The following is a 14,211-nucleotide window of genomic DNA, read 5'->3' as shown; positions in this document are numbered from 1 at the left end:
AACACTAGAACAATTCTGCAGATACCCAGATTCATACTCCACTTGGGAAGTGAGGAAGAAGTATCTCTCCCCTCTGAGCAGCCCTAGAAGCTTCCCCCTCCCACTACCACTTGTCTTTCCACTGGGGGACATGGAGAGTCAGGGGGTGGTGGAGGGAAGGGAATAACATGTTACCAGTAGTTCTCAGCCCATCTTCTGGTCCCCTCTTTTCCTTCTGCTGCTTTTATAGACTGGCTGAGTTCATGAAAAATGGGAAAACCGGTGTAATGTTTCAAGGCAAAACCTGTCTTACTACTAACAATGAATTATACTGGGATTTTTTTTGTTTTCATAGTCACCCTCTATTTTTTTTCACATGTGATACTGATTTCCCATAACTAGTAATAATATAAAGTTTCCTTTTAAAATAAATTTATACAAGCATAAAAGCATAACTTGAAAAAATCGATAAGAAACTTCAGCAAATTCTTCATAGTAAGATTCTATATGATCTCACTCCAGTCAGAATCGTAATCATCAAGAATACAAGCAACAAAAAATATTGGCGAGGATGTGGGGGGAAAGGTACACTCATACATTGCTGGTGGGACAACAAATTGGTGCAACCAATATGGAAGGCAGTATGGTGATTCATCAGAAAACTTGGAATGGAACCACCATTTGACCCAGCTGCCCACTCTTTGATGTATACCCAAAGGACTTAAAATCAGCATTCTATAGTGATGCAGCAACAACAATGTTTATAGCAGCACAATTCACAATAGCTAAATCACGGAACCAACCTAGGTGTCCTTCAACAGATGAATGAATAAAGAAAATGTGGTATATATACACAATGGAATATTACTCAGCCTTAAAGAAGAATGAAATTGTGGCATTTGCTGGTAAATTGATAAACTAGAGAATATTATGCTAAGCCAAATAAGCCAATCCCAAGGAACCAAAGGCTAAATGTTTTCTCTGATATGCAAATGCTAATTCACAATAAGCAAGTGGGGGGAATATGGAGGTACTTTGGATAGACATAGGACAATGAAGAGGGGGGTGGCACGGGGGTAGGAAAGATAGTAGAATGAATCAGACATTATTACCCTGTATGCATATATGATTACATGACCTGTGTAACTCACAAATATCACAAAAGATTTACTACACACATGCCAGAATGATACTGAACAATTTTTTGAAAGATTAACAATACTGATTGTTGCCAAGGATGTACAGCAACAGGAACAATCCTACACAGTTGTTGGGAATGTAAATTGGTTTTAAAAAAAAAAACTTGGAGAAAGTATGAGATTATCTACTAAAAGTGAAGAGAACAAAGTAATTCCTCATGACCCAGAAGTTTTAGCCAGGTATACACCCAACATATATTGAGGTACATGTACATTATACACAATCAAGGCCATTTGTGGCAGCATTATTTGTATCCCCAAATGGGAAACAACCCGAATATCAGAAATGCAATTCATAAACAGAAAATGGGATAATATATAGGAATAAAGACTAATGAGCTACAATTACACAATGCAACTGAACTGAACCTCACATACTGAGTGTTAAACTAAAGAGATCAGATGCCAAAGAATATTAAAATGAGATTACATTTCTATAAAGTTCACAAATGAGCATAACTTTATCACAGATGTTAAGAAAGCCATTGCCTTTGGAAAGAAGGGAGGGGTAATAACTGAGATGCATTCCTAATAGGGTCCTTTCTTGGCAGGTGGTGATTATACCATGTTTATGCACATATGTTTACTGTCAATAAAAACATTTAAAAAAGAATAGAGTTAACATAAATAAAAGAGTAATAAAATAAAATAGTAGATGGATTATTAGTTTGTTTTTATCACTATATCAAAATGCCTGAGGCAGGATACTTTATAAAGAAAAGAGGTTGCTGGGAACAGTGGCCCATGACTATAATCTCAGACACTTGGGAAGCTGAGGCAGGAGGAAGGACCTCAAGTTCAAGCCCAGCCTAGGCAACAAAGTGGGATCCTGCCTTGAAACAAAATTAAAAGGCTAGAGATGTAGCTCAGAAGTAAATCATTCCTGAGTTCAATCCCCAGTATGAAGGAGGGAAAGGAGGAGGGGGGAGAAGGGGGAAAGAGGGGGGAAGAGGAAGAGGAGAAGGAGGAGGAGGAGGAGGAGGAGGAGGAGGAAGTATTATTTAGCTAAGGTATGAGTGCTAAGGTATGAGAACATGCTGCCAGCATCTGCTTGGCTCTGCTGAGGGCCTCGTGGCAGACAGTATCACAACAGTGGGAGGACATGTGGAAGGAGGCAAGTGGCACATGTGGCAGAGAAATTTAGTGGAGATGCCAGGCTCTCTGACAGCAGTCTACTCTCAGGAACTAATCCACTCCTTGAGACCAGGATTAATCCCTTCCAAGGGTGGAGTCATCATGATCTCATTACCTTCCACTGGGCCCCATTTCTTGAAGATTCTGCAACCTCAATATCACTACGCTGAAGACCAAGCTTGCAGCACAAGAACTTTGTGGAACACATTCAAACTATGTCCAAACCATAGCAAATGGATATGACAAAATCACAATGGTTGTATATAAATAAACTATGTTTGAGAATTAAGGGGTTGGATGACCCATGTACCTCCCCGAGGCCAGGATTCAGTGGGATACTAAATGATTGGCACAGACAGAAATTGCTATAGAGCTGGCAAACAAAAACAGAAAAAACGGATGTGGTTCTGAGCAGTGGCTAACAGTACAAGCTCTGCAGCTAAAATGTCTGGAATGGAATCCTGGCTCTGCCACCCCCTGGCCCTGTAACCTTAAGCAGGTCATTTAACTTCTGTCCACTCAATTTTATATCTGTAAAATGGTAAGAATAATGGTACCTATTTCCATGCCTCTCTCCTAGCTCCTGGTGATGGAAGACGGTCCTTGGCCTACCTTGGCATGTACGTGTGTCACTCTAATCCTGCTTCCTTTTTCACATGTTATCTTCTTTTTATCTGTTCTCCTATAAGGAAACCAGTCATACTGGCTTAAGAACCCTCTCTAATGCACTGCCCCTACCGTTTTTTCTAGTATAGGGAATTGAACCCGGGGGCACTTTAACACTGAGCTACATCCCTATCCCCGTGTGTGTGTGTGTGTGTGTGTGTGTGTGTGTGTCCGTGTATAAAATACATATTTTTATATATATTTTCAGTGCTAGGGACAGCTCTTTACATTTTTTATTTTGAGACAGGGTCTTTCTAAGTTATCAATGCTGACCTTAAACTTGTCCTTAACTTGTTGTCTAAGTTGTCAATGCTGACCTTAAACTTGACCTTAAACCTCCTGCCACTTGAGTAGCTGAGATTACAGGCTTGCACCCCTATACCCCCACACCTAGCAGTGACTCCAGCTTAACTGGTTACACCTGCAAAGACTTTATTCCAAACAAAGTTTTATGCACAGGTATGTATGTAAGGACTTCAACTTATTTTGGAGGGATTTTAACCTATAACATGTAGAAAAACTGAAAAAAAAAATGTAATGAATTCCCCTAATGCCACTACTAGATTCAAGAATTGTTAACATTTTGCTACTTTTGATTTTTCTATCAGTCTATTTTTGTCTATACTGAATCACCCCTAAATACTGCCCCTTCCCCTGCCACTTGCGCAGTAATGAGGATTAAACCGAGGGGCACTTTACCACTGAGTCACATCCCCAATCCTTTTTTAGGTTTTTAAATTTTGTTGAGAGCCACAGCCAAAGGGGCCCCAGCAAACTTGCAGCTGCCTGCTGATGATTGGCTCACAGCGGCCCAGCAACATCGAGCTGATTGGCTCCTCTGCGGTGATGCTCATTGGGCTGTTTCCCTGCCCTTTCAGACCACGAGCTGCTCATTGGGGGACTTTTTTGGCTCCGCCCATGTGACCCAGCCAATCGGCCTCAAGAGCAGGAGGATTGTGGGAGGTGGAGAGAGGCTTGTGTTGGAGAGAGAGGCTTGTGGGAAGCCGGTGGTGGCAGTTGGGGCTCTGAGGGTTTTTCCTGAGAGGCTGTTTTGTTTGGCCTGTGTGGTTCTAAAAATAAAGTTAGTTTCTTTTGACAAGTGGCTCCTGATTGTGCCCAGGCAGACTGCGGCAAAATTTGAGACAAGTTCTTACTAAATTGTGTAGGGCTTTGCTAAATTGCTAAGGCTAGCCTTGAAATTGCAATCCTCCTGCCCTCGCCTCCTGGGTCACTGGGATTACAGGATGGTACCACTGTGCCCAACAAATCCATACTTCTTGATCTTGGTTGCACATTGATACCATCCTGGGAGCAAAGATTGCACCTGCAAAAATTCTAATTTCATAGACCTGGGTGCAGGCTAGGAATTGGGGATTTTAAAAGTATCCTCAATTGACTTTATTTTTTTTTTTAAATATGTATTCTTCCTCAACTTCTAACTAATCATGAGACACGTGTAGCCTTCAGCCCTTAGCCTGATGTTGGGCTTCTGCAGATGCAGGAACAACTCATATTCGTTCTTCAAGGGAAGTGATGCTGCCCCCACCACAACTCCCCACAAGGAGAGCTTTTACAACTCTACTTTTTTTTTTAGAGAGAGAGAGAGAGAGAGAGAGAGAGAGAGAGAATTTTTTAATATTTATGTTTTAGTTTTCGGCGGACACAACATCTTTGTTTGTATATGGTGCTGAGGATTGAACCCGGGCCACACACATGCCAGGCCAGCGCACTACCACTTGAGCCACATCCCCAGCCCCTCAATTGACTTTAATTTGTGGGGAAAGTTATAACTCACTGGTTGAAGGGCTGAACCAGTTTTAATCCACGGTGTTATGCTTGTCATGTGCACCATGTCACTATTAGTGATGCCAACTTTGATGACCAGTTTAAGGAGGGAACAGTCAGAGTTCTCCCTTGTAATTAGCAAACAATTGTTGGGATAATAGTACAACATTTAGAGAACATTCTGTTTCCCATAAATCTCATAAATAATAGTTTTAGCATACTTTAGTGATCCTTACTTGAGTTCATTATTTCACAGGTATTTACAAAAAGCTGATTTTCTAAGCCCACCATTTTGCAAAGAACTTTCCCACATTAACTGAGGTTAAACTATAATTCCACCAAAAAGGGAAGGAAAATGCCTAATTTTTTAACAACTGATTCTTAATAAGTTAGTGTAATAATTATCTCCAATATAGTGAGCTTTTCACACTGAGTACTGTTAGAGAGTTATTGATTTATATTTACTTTATATATTATAATCAATTACAACTATTCTTACAGATGCTCAAATTATCTCAAATTTAGCCAGGGAGACCCCTTTCAAACTAGCTCATCTTTATTTTCTTTGCAGAGACAGATGAAACCTAAGGGCTTCACACATGCTAGACAAGTGCTCTACCACTAAGATACATAGCCCCAGTCCTTTTTAAGTTTTATTTTGACACAAGGTCTTGTTAAATTTCTCCAACTGGCCCTGCATAATCAATCCTCCTGCCTCAGATATACAAGTAAATGGGATTATAGTCACATACAACCTCTCCCAGCAGGCTCATCTTTTTGATAACTTCTCATTACTCTTTGAACATTTCCTTCCTTTCTAGTATAGAAGGTCCCAGGCTCACCTTGAATTTTTTGTAACATAATCTGGAGCAAGAATTGTGGAGTTTGTTCTAATGGAAAACAGTATTTAGAAATAAGGAACTGGATGATTATCTGGGGTATCATCGCATCTCTGACCAATTAACATAAATGGAAAATACATATTTTTTAAAAAAACTGAATTCATATGATAAGAAAAATGGTAAAATTCACCTAATGGCCAGTTACACCATGAAGCGCCTGTAGTCCCAGCTATTCTGGAGGCACAAGCAGAATGATTGCTTAAACCCAGGAGTTCAAGGTCAGCCTGGGCAAAGTAGTCATCCTACAAACATGAGGGTTGTTATTGTTGCTGTCATATAGCAACAAGAAATCAAACGTTTTTGATTTCTTTTGGTCTTTGCATATTTAATGGTGGAAGAGTTGAGTAAGTTAAATTAGTATAGCCATATGTAGGAATATTGAAATGAGTTTCTCTCTCTTTCTCTGTACTGGGGATAGAACCCATGGGCACTTTACCACTAAGCTACATTCCCAGCCTTTTTTTTTTTTTTTTTTTGACACAGGGTCTCACTAAGTTCCTGAGACCCTAGCTGAGACTGGCCTCAAACTTGCAATCCTCCTGCCTCAGCTTCCCCGGTTGCTGGAATTACAAGCGTGCACCACTGAGCCTGGCAAGAGTATTTCTCCTTTAAAAAGCACACTTTGGAATAATCAATGACGTTGGAAAATAATCAAGCTCCATGGAAAAAATACAAAAATTGTACAAGGTGAAGGATTTCAAATTTATGTGTCCCTGTTTAAATATAATATACACAGAAAGAAAAAAAAATTAGAAAGAACCATCCACAATGTTTTTGGATGAAGGGTTGGGAGGGGATAAAAAGTATTCATTCCATATTTTCTACAATGAATTAATAAATGCTACTTTAAAAGGGCAAAAAAAATACAATACGCTTTCAAACTTGGCTAGAAATTTTGTTTAAAAACTTCGTGAGAGTGATATGCTGTAGGAAGTAAAGAGAAAAAAGAACAGTGCAGGGTGGAAGAACCGCAACACTCTCCTGGTCACCGCATGGATTAGGAACTATAAGGAGAGGGGAGAGAGATGATGACCTCCACTAGGGCTAGAGCGGCCTCGAAAAGAAAAGGAACTTCCGGGGCGGAGCTATCTGAACCTCTCCCTTCCGCAGTGGAAATGTGGACCTCCTGCACTGTTAAGGTCCACGATTGCTTGGCCTCTACTTCCGTTACTTTGAAACGGTGTCTGAGATTGGGGGTGGCCATGGCAAAAAGCAAGTTTGAGTACGTACGGGACTTCGAGGCTGACGACACTTGCCTCCCTCAGTGCTGGGTGGTAGTGCGGCTGGACGGCAGGAATTTCCATCGGTGAGCGAGCCCGGCTGAAGGCCCCGTGGTGTGCCGGCGTTTCCGGGAAATCCGACATACCTGGCTCATGGTTACCACGGTAACGCGGAAGCCAATGAGCGCCCGGCATTGAGCGTCTCCCTCCGTGCGGGCCGCCAACCGGCTTGTGTGTGAGCTGGTCTGGGTAGTTAAAAAGAACAAGGTGGTTGCCTGGTGAGGGGCTGGCCTGGAACGCCCTTGTTAAGTGAACAGAAACCAGTTAGCAAAGTCCTGGCGGAGAAAAACTATCACTTCTCGGCACAATATTTAACTTTTAACGGTATTTCCCATCTATTCTGTTAGATATTTGAGAGCTGACTGTTCAGAGGCCGGAGTTGGCCTTCTTTCTTATGGGCAACAGTTTACTGTATAACCGTGTTTCATTATCAGTAACAGGCCACGTGGAATGAATTCGATAAACAAAGGAAAAAAAAGGGAGAAAGAAATTAACACAGATGGGAGTTTAATTTTTAAGAAGTGCTTTGTTAGTGATGCTTATTATTGTGTGTGTGTGTGTGTGTGTGTGTGTGGTATTGGGATTGAACCCAGGGGTGCTCTATCACTGAGCTAAATCCCCAGACCTCTTATTTTTTATTTTGAGACAGGGTCTTACTAAGTTGCCAAGGCTGCCTTGACACTTGCAATCTTCCTGCCTGTCACTGGAGTTGTTGGGATTACAGGCGTGTGCCACCATCCCCAGCAATAACGATCATTATAATTAACATTTATTGAGTACTTAATAGGAACCAGGCATATTACATTTTTATTTTTCCTTTATCTTCAGGACAACTCGTTAATAATCAACAGGTTAATGTCTACCTTCATTTCAAAGAAAAGAAAATAGAGGTGTAGTGGCAATTATGTCCCTTTTTTCTCTGTTGTTCAAGATTGTAGCTAGTAGCCCTGTTACAGTATTTTCCTCTTGGAACTACCTTCATAGTCTGTGTTGTTCATGAAAAAACTCTTCTTTCCATGCTTTTCCCCCTCCTCTTTCCCCTGTGAAGGTTTGCTGAGAAGCACAACTTTGCAAAACCTAATGACAGCCGTGCTCTCCACCTAATGAACAAATGTGCCCAGACTGTAATGGAAGAACTGGAGGACATTGTGATTGCATATGGACAAAGTGATGAATACAGCTTTGTGTTCAGGAGGAAAAGCAATTGGTTTAAAAGAAGAGCCAGGTAATTTATGGCCTGCCTCTTTTCTTCAGAATATTTCCTATCAGCATCTATTTTTCTGTTTATTTTGACTTACAGACTACAAAGGATGACTGACATGATTAGTAACAGAGACCATAAAATTATAATATTAGTGATTCATAGGTTGGCTTTAGCTGGTCAGTATCTATATGCATTGCAGTAATACTTAAAATTTTTATTAAGGAAGATCTGAGTATAAAATAGACAAATTTGGTTTTTGACAGTATTTTGAAACTGTAAAGGAAACAAATCATAATGAATTAGTATGTTTTTAAAGCAGTGTTTTCCATCTTCTGAAGACTAAAGATAATACAAAAGAAAAACATTGAACCATAAATTTAAATCATATTTAAATTGGCATTAGTAAATAATAGGGCTGAAATAAATAAGCTACACCTAAAACATATATATATAATATATTAAAATATGTAACTAAAATTGGCCAAAATGTATTTTAATTCTTGGCTTGCTGGAAGGTTTGTGTAATCTCTCTGTAGCACCTGCAGGCCCTATCATGGTGTTGAATTAATATCATACATTTTCTCTTTTCTTGCTCCACCCAATGTGCCTTACATTTGAAAGTAAGTTCATGACTCATGTGGCCTCCCAGTTCGCCTCCAGCTATGTGTTTTATTGGAAAGATTACTTTGAGGACCAGCCTCTTCTGTATCCCCCAGGCTTTGATGGAAGAGTTGTCGTGTATCCTAGCAACCAGACTTTAAAGGACTACCTCAGCTGGAGGCAAGCAGATTGTAAGTGACACCAAATAAACAGATGTATTAAACCAGCAATTCCATGCATTAAATGTCTCAATCTAATACAGGTTTGACTCACATGCATTTTGTTAGAATGCAGTATTTTAAACATTTTTTAATTAGTTAAAAATATTTGAAAAATTGGGAGATTTCATAGAAGTACTCTTGTCTGCTTTTTGTTTTTAATGGGAAGATGTAGCGATACGAGATCTGCATTCCTCCTTAGTGATGGACACCTGTACAGTGGCAGCTAAATTTAAACACATACAAAAGCAGTGTGCCAGTCTGTACCATTCCCTGTTGTTTTCCTGGGTTACTCATTGTTTTACATATTTGCAGTCATGGCAGACTCAGTTGTAAGCAGGCCTTACGTGGCTATGGTGATATTTATGAAACTTTTTACACATTTGGCGATTTTGATTTTACCAGAATTGGAAAAGAGATTGGAATTATATAAATCAAATGAGTATTCATATTTATATAAAGTGTAACTGAAATGACCAAATAAAGCTGTTGTTAGGGAAAAATATGTTTATGCCTACTCCTTCCATTCTTTGTTTCTTGGCAGGACTTTGGGCAAATTATTAAATGTCTCTGAGATCTCTAGAGAAGAAAGAGGCATAGCTGTAGAAGTCCTCAAAGTATGAATATTGAATAGAGATTATATATGTAAACAACTGTTTTGTTCTTCTCACAGGTCACATCAATAATCTTTATAATACAGTTTTCTGGGCACTTATTCAACAATCTGGACTAACACCAGTACAAGCCAAAGATAGATTACAGGTATAAAGATCTTACGACTGTAATGCTTAGCTAGGGACGGTTTCCTGAAGTCTGTCCCATAACATTTTTTAATGTTCCCTTTCATGCTTCTTTAGTTCCCTTTACAACTTCATTTGAAAGGATATAAACATCATAGTAGCAATTCCGCCGCTCTTACTCTGTAAAGCCTGATGAATTTCTAGTACTTCTTGCGCCTCCTTGAACTTCAGCTATAAAATGTACTTGGTGGTATTGGCTCTGTACTCAGCTGCAGCCACATACTGCCTGCCCTCTTCAGACAGGGCCTGTGTGCTCTCTCAGTTCCAGTAGGCCTTTTCCCTCAATGCCAGGTTTGTGGGGCAACTGTCCTTTCTTGAGTGTAAAACCCCACTGTTTAGTAAGAGTCCATGCTTTGGTAGCTAAATAATTATACTTGAATCATGCTTCAGTATAACTGTATCCTGCCTTGGTTCTTTATATGTAAAATGTAAAAAAGAATAGTTCCTATGTCAGAGGATTATGGTAGAAGTGGCGGGATGCATGTAACACACAGAAAGGTGTGAAGAACATTTTAAATACTTTATAAATACTGGCTTTTCTTATTAGATACTAGTGCTACTTGTAGGATGACAGACTCTGAAATGAGGTAACGGATTGTAACTGCTCCTAATAAAATGCCCAGTACATTTTAATTACTGAGTAAATGGCTGTCATTTTTACTACTACCAATGATTAAGATTTTTTTTATAGCAGCAGAAGGAATACTAGTAGATATATTCAGTTTGAAAGACCCTAGTTTAGGTTTTGATTTTCTTAGAAAAATAAAGACAACCTTCAAGCTTCAATAATTTGTATACTCAATCTACCTATCTTTTTTCTTTCCTTTTTTTTTTTCCCCTTTCCCTCCCTCCCTCTCCTTTTTTATAGTATTAGGAATTAAACCCAGGGCCTTACACACTAAGCAAGCACTGATCTATAGCTCCAGCCTCTCCTTGGAGGCAGGGTCTGTCTCACTGAGTTACTCAGGCTGACCTTGAAGTTGCAATCCTCCTACCTTAGTCTCCAAAATAGCTGTGATTATACACAAGTGCCACTGCATCTGTCTGTATAATCTTTCTAAGCTTCAGTTTTCTCATTAAAGTGGAGGTGTTATGATGATCAAATAATAAACAAAATAGGTACTCAGTTACTTTTAGTTCCTCCTATCCCCTCAAGGTCTTTGAGTTGTGAATCCAGTGTTTGCTACAGAAGAGAATTTTATGAATATAGGCATCTAAATAAGATTCGAATGGCTCTTAAAAATGAAAATTCACTAGTAACTATGTTTTGTAGCACTGGCTGTTTCTTGATTGATTTGTACAGTATGGAGAAGGAAGCATTAAGAGATAACGAAGAGGGCTGGGGATACAGCTCAGTTGAGAGAGTACTTGCTTTGCATGCACAAGGCCCTGGGTTTAATCCCCAGCACCACAAAAAAGAAAAAAAAGAACGAAGATACACAAAGCTTTTCCTATCTGTTTGTTTCCTCAGGGAACTCTTGCAGCAGATAAAAATGAGATCTTGTTTTCTGAATTCAAGATCAACTACAATAATGAGCCGCTGATGTACAGGAAAGGGACTGTGTTGATATGGCAGAAGGTAATGCTGTTATGTTCAAGGAAAGTGGCAGTTAGGGGAAAAGAGCCCATGGCCATCCCAGGCTTTGCCCCCCTGCTGCCTGTATACTGATATGACTCCAGGTGCTAAGGTGAACTAGATCCTTCCCAAAAGAACAAGCTGTAGATTATGTATTTGGATGCTCATTTTGTCATCAGTTGTCGTTTGAAATCTCCCTTAAGTAGAAGCATGGGATTTTAAAATTTAGTGTACTTACTTAACTGTGTCATAAGCACTTCCCATATCAAACAAAAGAGTACAGTAAAGGTACAAGGATTGTTGTATTCCTTGAACATGTAAAAAATGCTTTTCCCACACTGGATAATACCATTAAATTGTCCATGCTATGACAACTATAAAATGAAGCACTAAGTTGTGTATGAGGATTTTTTCACTTCCAGAAATTTTATGATTCTTAATATTCTAAAATGAGTATGCACATTTACTTAAATACTTGATTCTAGCAATATTTTCTCTTATCAGCTCTTGAGCATAATTATTTCTTTAAACTCATTTCCTGCCTTGCTATGTAGTTTTTCCGAAATGAATGTTTTCAAGTATTATTGGGTAGTTAAGAACTAGTCATTCTACTGGCAACATCATCTCTTTTATTAGTATTTTCAAAACACATTTGTTCTTTGGCACAGACTTGGTTACTTTTTAATGCAGGTAAGAGAGGAGAAATTCACCTTTAATTTTATAGTCATTGCTATTAAGGAACATGAAATCTCTTTTTTGTTCCTCATCATTTTTCAAAGTATGGTAACATAACCTTTTTTGAGTATTTCTGATTGGTAAAGTGGTTCACATAAAGTATGCAACTATAAGTATAGCAAGTACAAACGTGAACTTCCCCCACATTTCCCCTTTTCTTCCAAACCCTCTTTCGTGTTAACATTGTCACTACTTTGACTTTTACCTGTAGGTGGATGAAGTCACGACAAAAGAAGTTAAGCTGCCAGCAGAAATGGAAGGGAAAAAGATGGCTGTAACCCGGACCAGAACGAAGCCAGTACTCTTACACTGTGATATCATTGGGGATGCTTTCTGGAAGGAACATCCAGAAATCCTTTATGAAGACAGCTGACACTCTGCTCTTTAATTCTGCTGTGTTTAACCATGCAAGGCTCCCAGGTCTTCTTGCCTTAGGTGGCCCTAGCATTCCTGCCACCCAGAACTGTACCAGAAATGACATGACTTGAGTTAGGAGGGAGCAGGGAAGGAAGGAATTGATGGGGGTGGTATATCTTGTTCTCTTAAGCAGAACACCTTTTTTGCAATGTTAGAACATGATTTCTGTGGGTTTTTTTCCAAAATCGTGGTACTATTTTTATAAAGTAAGAACTATTTAATGCCTTGTGAGATGAGTCATTTTTAGATTGTGGCATAAGCCTTATAAAAATCTGTCAGCTCTTTTCACCTATGATAGAAAAGAAGCCCAAACTTTACTCTCACCCACATATTCTTAACTAGAGAACCCAGTGACTTTGAATATCTCACTTCTGTACCCATGTACTTGGATAATCTTGATAGACCTGAAGATAAATATGAGTTAAAACCTGCCTGGTGCCTCTGAATTCCAGATATTCCAGGGAAAACTCAGGGCTTTGTGCAAGTCTCCAAATCAGCAGTTTTGGCTGAATAAATGAGTAGTGGTATTAGATACCCTTGTGTACACCCTCCAAGGACTGATTTTATGGAGTTGCCAGCATAATGATGATCATCATCTTGCCGGAAGCATAGGCTAAAACCACTTACCTTTTTCTAAGTACATGTGAGATATTATATATATATATATATATATATATATGAGATAAAGAAAATATGTGAGAATGAGTAAAAATGGAGACCATTTTTTACTCCATGTCCTCTAGATACTTCCGTTTTAAAAGCTGTCTTCCAGTTCGGCTGCCTGAAAGATTCAAAAGTAGTCTCTATGGAATCAGAAAATGACATTTGAATTCAAGAGCAGAGGGGTCAACATAGCCCTTGGGGCAACTGTCAAATGAGTCCTACTAACTCCACCTCCTAATGGGCCAATGGAGATAGGAGAGCTGCAGAGGTGATGGTATGCTGGGAGCTGTTGAAGTGTGAAAGGGGGCGGGTAAGTCATGGGGATGGGTGGTGAGTAGCTTTACATTCCTCTTGTCCTTACTTTGTATATTAGAGGAAGAAGATTATTTGGCTCAATTAAGATTTAATTAAGAGACAGCCCATGTCCCAGTTGCTGGTCTTGCATTGCAGAATTTACAGCCAAGAAGAAAATGTATTTTTGAAAGTGTGACGGATGGCCTCATCCTTCAGTAATTGACACCCCATCTGTCGATGCCATTTTTTTCCTTCCTGTCCCCCCACCCCCTCCACAGGAAAATAACAAGTATCTCATGTTTGGTAATTGCTAAAATGTCTGAAAAAAAAAAAAAATAAAGACATCAACTTCCTTGGCCTATTTGTTTCTTACACAAATACAGTAAATGAATCTAACATTTGTTTGTATCTTTGGGTAAGCCAAAGGATGCAAATACCTTTGTCACAGCAGATACTCATGGACTTCTAGATGTAAAAAGAAAAAAGTTTTTTGGGATTTTTTTTTTAAATGCCTACTTGAACCATGCATAGGTGTAATCCCAGCAACTTAAGGGGCTAAGACAGGAGGATCTCAAAATTTTGAGGCCAACCTCAGCAAGAAGGAAATGTATTTTTGATTTTTCAAGACCCTGTCTCCCAACAGAAAGGGCTAGGAATGTTGTTTAGAGGTAAAACAGTTTTAATCCATAGTACCAAAAAAAAAAAAAAAAAAAAAACCAAAACAAAACCTGTTTGAGGATTCCCTTCATATAAACTAGG

General features: G+C 39.2%; 1 protein-coding gene across 4 annotated transcripts; it reads left to right on the top strand.

Moving 5' to 3' along the window:
- The first annotated feature begins 6,766 nt into the window (after positions 1–6,766).
- Thg1l (tRNA-histidine guanylyltransferase 1 like) lies at positions 6,767–13,804 on the top strand. 4 transcript variants are annotated; one of them, XM_027938698.2, is made up of 6 exons: positions 6,767–6,971; positions 7,994–8,170; positions 8,771–8,940; positions 9,641–9,729; positions 11,239–11,346; positions 12,290–13,804. In XM_027938698.2, exons 1-6 carry the CDS (start codon positions 6,781–6,783, stop codon positions 12,449–12,451), a joined length of 897 nt encoding a protein of 298 aa, XP_027794499.2. In that variant the 5' UTR covers positions 6,767–6,780; the 3' UTR covers positions 12,452–13,804. The 4 variants fall into 4 exon arrangements, with proteins under 4 accessions (XP_027794499.2, XP_071468121.1, XP_027794500.1 ...); XM_027938699.2 differs by lacking the exon at positions 6,767–6,971 and adding an exon at positions 7,168–7,269; XM_071612020.1 differs by lacking the exon at positions 11,239–11,346.
- The last annotated feature ends 407 nt before the right edge of the window (positions 13,805–14,211 follow it).

Source organism: Marmota flaviventris, chromosome 5 (assembly GCF_047511675.1).
Source record: "Marmota flaviventris isolate mMarFla1 chromosome 5, mMarFla1.hap1, whole genome shotgun sequence".
NCBI classification, from domain to species: Eukaryota; Metazoa; Chordata; class Mammalia; order Rodentia; family Sciuridae; genus Marmota; species Marmota flaviventris.
This window is presented reverse-complemented; position numbering and strand designations above follow the sequence as displayed.

Excerpts from the sequence above, each read along its gene's own strand:
- Thg1l (XM_027938698.2), top strand. The coding sequence starts at position 6,781 with ATGTGGACCTCCTGCACTGTTAAGGTCCACGATTGCTTGGCCTCTACT. Across the intron at positions 8,941-9,640 it reads CAGCTGGAGGCAAGCAGATT|GTCACATCAATAATCTTTAT; the intron begins GTAAGTGACACC and ends TTCTTCTCACAG. Across the intron at positions 11,347-12,289 it reads CTGTGTTGATATGGCAGAAG|GTGGATGAAGTCACGACAAA; the intron begins GTAATGCTGTTA and ends TTTTACCTGTAG.